Genomic DNA, 6,398 nt, shown 5'->3' on the forward strand with positions numbered 1-6,398 from the left:
ATATATATATTAGTGCTGTCAATCGATTAAAAAAATAACTAATTAATCGCACATTTTTTTCTGAAATTAATTGCGATTAATCCCACCTAACATGAAAGTTTTTAAATATACTTTTAGTTTGCCATAATTTCACATTCAATCTTCAAATTAATGTACAAACAACATAAAGACAGTATATTTTAATATTTGTTTAATGGCATCTTTTTTTATGACTGAAGGCCAGTATCACTGATACCAATATTACTGATGTCTCTATAAAATAGTTTTTCCCCATAATATTTAACCATTGACTACAGCCATGAAATTGAAGTTATCAAACACTAAATTCTAAATTAAATATAGATGAATCCTTAAAGCTATAAAAGTTGTTGATTTGTGCTTTTTTTTTCTTTGTTCTTTGATGAACAGACATCACAGCAGCTGGTTATCAGGTTGTTTTGGCTGCTATTACTTTAAGAGCTGTCGCTGTTGAACATGATGCAGATCTGACACGATTTTGTCTCAACTGTATATATAGAATTACTTATTTTTATTTTTTGGCCATGTATATATGAATGTAATGTATTTTTTAAATATATTTTAGGATTGAAAATGTATTTTCATACCCCTACATGTGTGTGTGAGGGTTTAAACAAAATTTAAAATGTATATTTAAAATTTTGCCTTGTTATTTTCTGAAGCTGTTCACCACATATAGTTTGCATATTTTCTACATATACAGTGGTGTGAAAAAGTGTTGGCCCCCTTCCTGATTTCTTATTTTTTTGCATGTTTGTCACACTTTAATGTTTCAGATCATCAAACAAATTTAAATATTAGTAAAAGATAACAAGTGAACACAACATGCAGTTTTTAAATGAAGGTTTTTATTATTAAGGGAAAACAAAACCCAAAACTACATGGCCCTGTGTGAAAAAAGTGTTTGCCCCCTAAACCTAATAAATGGTTGGGCCACCCTTAGCAGCAACAACTGCAATCAAGCGTTTGCGATAACTTGCAATGAGTCTGTTACAGCGCTGTGGAGGAAATTTGGTCCACTCATCTATGCACTGTATGTTGTCCTGAGGTTTTTAATATTTTTGTCCGTATGGCTGAAGTTGTATTGTGTAAGTGTTGTTTGTGCAGGCGGTGGAGGGCACGGGTCTGGCGTTCATCGTGTACAGCGAGGCCATCAAGAACATGCCGCTGTCTCAGCTCTGGTCTGTGCTGTACTTCATCATGCTGCTGCTCTTAGGGATGGGGAGCATGCTGGGAAACGTCACGGCCATCATCACCCCGCTGGCAGACATCAAGCTCCTGTCGCGCTCCCTCAGCAGCGAGAGCATCAACGGTACGAGAACCAGCTTCAAACTGCCCTAAACACGCCTCGTACTGCTCAATAATACTGATATAACTAGCTCAACTTCATATATGCTGCTAAAGTAAAATTTTTAGCAAGTATGTCTTTAATTTTAATTTTAACATGATTTATTTTCATTTAGCATTTTTTACTATTTAATTCATGAATTTTTGTATGATTTAATTCAACATTTTTATTTTCATTTTATGTTATTAATTTCAGCGTGTTTTTGATTTTTATTGTAAAATTATTTTTACATTTTATATCTACATTTTTATGATTTAATTGATTTTCAGTAAGAGTTTTTGATTGTTTTTATTTAAACTTTGTGGATTTCTATTTTACATTTTTATGATTTAAAGTGTTTTAGATTGTTTTTATTATAATTTGTTTAACTAGTAATTAACATTTTTAGGATTTAATATATTTTTTGTTAGTGTTTTTGATTGTTCTTATAAAATTACTTTTTTATGATTAGATTTTTAGTAAGTGTTTCTGATCGTTCTTATTTTAAAACAAAAATTATTTTCATTTGACATTTTTAGGATTTAATAAATTTTTAGTAAGTGTTTCTGATCATTTTTATTTTAACATTTAAAAAAATATATTTTACATTTTTATGATTTAATTTATTTTTGGTGTTCTTGATTGATTTTATTTTAAAATATATCTGTTTTCATTTTTCATTTTCTAAATTAATTTTTAATTAGTTTTTTTTAATCTTTTTTTTTTTTAAATTTTGTATTGTATTCGTTTTTGTTTGTATTAAATTAGTTTTTTGATTATCTGTTTGTTGTGAATTGAGTAAATATTGCTTAACAAGATTCCTTTAATTTCCATGCATATGTTTTCATCTCAGTTGCTATAATTAAATTGTATTAGCCTGCATCACAAAACCTCACAAAAAATATTCTTGATGTTGCTTAATTCTATATTTATTACTCAGTGTACTGTTTATCTTATAGGGCCAGTATAGAATAACAGTATTGCACAGTTTTGCTCAGCAGATGCTCTTTATGTTTATGTTTCTTGCTTGAGTTTGTGTGTTTTCTGAGCGCCCCTCTCAGATCTGGTCTGGTCTGTGACGTTGGTTTTCCTCTGGTCTCTGGCAGGTCTGGTTTGTCTTCTCTGTTTGCTGCTGGGTTTCGGTTTCACCAGCCGCTCTGGAAACTACTGGTTCACCATCTTCAACGAATACGCGGCTACGCTGTCGCTGCTCTTCATCGTCTTCCTCGAAGTCATCAGTGTGTGTTACGTCTACGGACTGAGAAGGTGAGCAATTCAACGGCTTTTAAAAACACTTCATGCACAGTAGGAACTAATTAGTGTGCAAAACTAGTGTTTTTTTTAAGTGTTTATACTGATAAAATTTCATCGTACTGAGGGAAATGGTTGTTAATAGACAAAAATATTAAACCATTTAATATAATAATGAAGAACTGTTAGCAGAACAATGTCTGAGGACAATGAAAGCAATCAAAATCAACAAAAGAGCAACGATACACAAGTGCTATAACAAGTCTCAGTTAGCTTAACACAGCACACGTAGCAAGTTTTTTTAAAAATCATATAATAAATAAAAAGAAAACAGATAGAATAGAAAAAGAATAGAGCAAGCTAGTGTTAGAGGCTTTTTTTGCTTTTGTTAATTGTATAATAAATAAAAAGAAAACAAATAGATAGAATACAAAAAGATTAGAGAAGCTAGTATTAGTTTAAAGAAAACAAGCAGTTAGTACATGAATAGAGTGCAAGTCTAAAAGGGGCAAGTTTTTTTAAAATAAAGAATAGAATTAGAATAGAGAGTGCTAGAGTTAGAGGGTCAAATAAAGATGGAAGAGATGCATTTTTAGTCGTTTCTTGAAGATGGCTAAGGACTGTAATAATAATAAAAATTATTTTATTTTAAAAAAAAATTTTTAATTTGATTTTGTACTTATTTTAATTTTTTTAATTTTAGAAAGGATAATTTTTTTTTAATTCAAAAATGTATTTATTATTTTGTTTTATTTTATTTTGTACATATTTTTTATTTTACTTAAAAAAATATTTTTTTTCATATTATTTTATTTAAATGTAAAAAAAAAAAAAAAAAAAGATCTTTTGAACCTTGTTAAACTAAAAATGGAAAAAATCCCTCCATTGCTCAGATGTTCATGTCTCGGGTGATTTTGATGTTTGTGCTGATTTATGGTTGCTCGTGACTGACAGGTTTGAGAGGGACATCGAGGACATGTTGGGTCATCGGCCGAACTGGTATTGGAAGGTGATGTGGGCCGCCGTCAGTCCTCTGCTCCTCTTCAGTCTCTTCATCTTCTACATCATTAACTACATCCAGGGCGGCACGCCCACGTACCAGGCCTGGGACAAAGATCTGGTACGATCCGGCTTCTCTAACATCACTGTTTACTAAACGCAGCTTCATGAGCAACTGGTGGCTTGTGAGGAAAATGGCAAGGGATTTGTGAGTTGATGGAAAGCTAATATTCAATTAAATCATGCATTTGTAAAATCAAAATCAAAACTAAATACAGCACTTGAATCAAATAAAAATGTAAAATGAAAATAGTTTTTAAAATGAAAACAGTCAAAAGCACTTAAAATTATTTTAAAAATGTAAAATGAAAATAAATGATTTTAAAATAAAAACAATCAAAAATACTTGATAAAAATGAATTAAATCATTAAAATGTAAAATGAAAATAAATCAATTTAAAACAGAACTTACTAAACATTAAGTAAATAAAAAATTTTAATGAAAACAAATGAATAATTTTAAAATAAACTAAACATTACTAAAAAACTAAACTACTAAACATGAATTAAATATTAAAAATGTAAAAGGACAATAAATCAATTTAAAAATAAAAACAATCAAAAACACTTACTAAACATTTATACAATTTTAAAAATGTGTGTATGAGTGTGAGTGAGTGTGTGTGTGTAATGAGTGTGAGAGTGTGTGTGTATGAGTGCGAGTGCGTGCGTGTGAGTGTCAGAGAGTGAGTGACCAAATGTCCCCACAAGGATAGTAAAACCTGAAATTTTTAACATTGTGGGGTCTGGCCTGCGGTCAGAGGGAAAAATGATTAAAAATAGTAAATGATGTTTATCTGAAAGCTTAAGAAGGCATACAGGTTTTCTGTAAGGGGTAGGTTTAGGGTTAGGGGATAGAAAATATCGTTTGGTCAGTATAAAAGTAATAGAAGTCTATGGAAAGTTCCCACAAGTCACAGAAACAAACGTGTGTGTGTGTGTCTGTGGCTCAGGGTCGGTCGGTGGTGAAGGAGTACCCGGTGTACGGTCAGGTTTTCATCGCTCTGCTGCTGCTGTCAGCGCTCAGCTGTGTGCCGCTCGCCGCTCTTCACGCCGTCTGCAGGAGAAAGCAGCGAGGAACGCCGATCCGTGAACACCGGCACGCCTGACGCTCAGACCCGCGCAAACACACACATTATGAATACTTTCTGTTTTTGGTCAGAAATCAAGCTATTAGGACGCTTTCTATATTTCCTTCAGAAAACATGAAATAGTATCAGATTCATGATTAAGGATGATCAGAAAAGTGCTTTTTCCCATAACACTTTACTTAAAGTACTTATGTATAATGCATTATAATTCAATTTCATAATGTACATTGTAATGCATAATATCTTTTCATAAATAACTGCAACCAAATTTAAAATGCATTATAATATTTGAAGATTTGTTTGTCATGTTTTAGTGCATTATTCTTCCTAAGGTGTATGAATTAATAGATAAGTATGATAATGTATTATTCATGAGATCATGCATTATGGGTGCATTGCAATGCAAGGCATAATTCATGCATCAAACTACTTTTAAAATGCATTACATATAATGGCTTTATGTAAAGAATAAAAGTATTTATACATTACATTTATACATCCAAACACTGAATATCTGGACTGTGAAGAGCATTTAGTGTGACTGATTGAGAATGTAAAACTGTGTAAAGTTTTTACTGCGGTTCATGTGATATTTTAGAAGAAAATGAATTTTGTATAGTTGTCAAATCATAATCTTTTATATGTCTGTGAAATGAACAATGACTGTGATGTTTGACAGGTAGAAATATCATCAGACTCAATGTTTTATTTTAATGTAGAACTTGTGTATTTGGAGTAATTAAATATATATACGTATATATATATATATACACACACACACACGGATGTATTCAGAGGAATTCCAGTGAATTTTGGATAATCTTCCAAGTACTGTATTTTATGCCAAAACAAAAGTCATATTATGTCTTGAAGTCCTGATGAATTCTTGTCTTTTAGGTCTTTGTCAATATCTTGTTTGAAATCACAAAAACCTTTATTAAAAAATTAAAAAAAAGGCCATCAAAGTTGTCCTAAGACAAAGACAACACAACTTTGATGAAAGGTTTTGATCCACTTCAAATGTTGACTACTGTATTTAGAGTTTCAACAACAACATTTCAAACAACGTTTAGTCTGGAGTTTATACACTTGTTTATTATAATAAATCATACATTTTTTGTGCTCTATTTCTCCGTTATATTGGATATATTGCAGCCTTTCTCTTACTTCTTGGACAACGCTTCATGAAAGCAATACTTTTTCAAACCATTCATCTTGAAAATAACATGCATGGAAACTATACTTCAAGTTCATTAAACAAAGGATGTAAAGCAAAAATAAGTTATTAGTTTAAATGCATTTCTAGAGTCATAATTGTGTGGGAAGTTTTAAACAAATGTATTTTCATATTTGTTTTATACAGTTTTGTAATCATTAATGCCTGCTACGCTTCAAAGTCAACATGAAACTGCATCAGAAACATGTTTTAATTTTTTTACATTTTGTATTCATTATTTTACATTATTCTGACTTAAAATTCAGTGTATTTCTCAAACGAAACACATACATGACTTCAGGAGACGTGGACTGTAGAATCTCCAATCATATGACTGAATTAAAAAGTAATCCTGCTGTTAATGATGGTTTATGAGGCAGATTTTTGACTGACAGATGTGTTCACAATGAATTGTCACGTGTTTGTTTTATAGCGC

The 6,398-nt window shown here is 31.0% G+C and overlaps 1 protein-coding gene across 1 annotated transcript in view; it reads left to right on the forward strand.

Moving 5' to 3' along the window:
* The window catches only part of slc6a20 (solute carrier family 6 member 20), a 5,509-nt gene extending 578 nt beyond the window's left edge, over nucleotides 1-4,931 (forward strand). The window contains exons 2-5 of the mRNA XM_016520063.1: nucleotides 1,126-1,330; nucleotides 2,452-2,611; nucleotides 3,551-3,716; nucleotides 4,609-4,931. Of these exons, the coding sequence (XP_016375549.1) occupies nucleotides 1,126-1,330; nucleotides 2,452-2,611; nucleotides 3,551-3,716; nucleotides 4,609-4,764 (687 nt within the window). The 3' untranslated portion in view covers nucleotides 4,765-4,931. The remainder of the gene's footprint in view (nucleotides 1-1,125; nucleotides 1,331-2,451; nucleotides 2,612-3,550; nucleotides 3,717-4,608) is intronic.
* Nucleotides 4,932-6,398: the final 1,467 nt, after the last annotated feature.

The sequence above is a fragment of the Sinocyclocheilus rhinocerous genome, unplaced genomic scaffold (assembly GCF_001515625.1).
Source record: "Sinocyclocheilus rhinocerous isolate Xijiao unplaced genomic scaffold, SAMN03320098_v1.1 scaffold4194, whole genome shotgun sequence".
Classification (NCBI taxonomy): Eukaryota; Metazoa; Chordata; class Actinopteri; order Cypriniformes; family Cyprinidae; genus Sinocyclocheilus; species Sinocyclocheilus rhinocerous.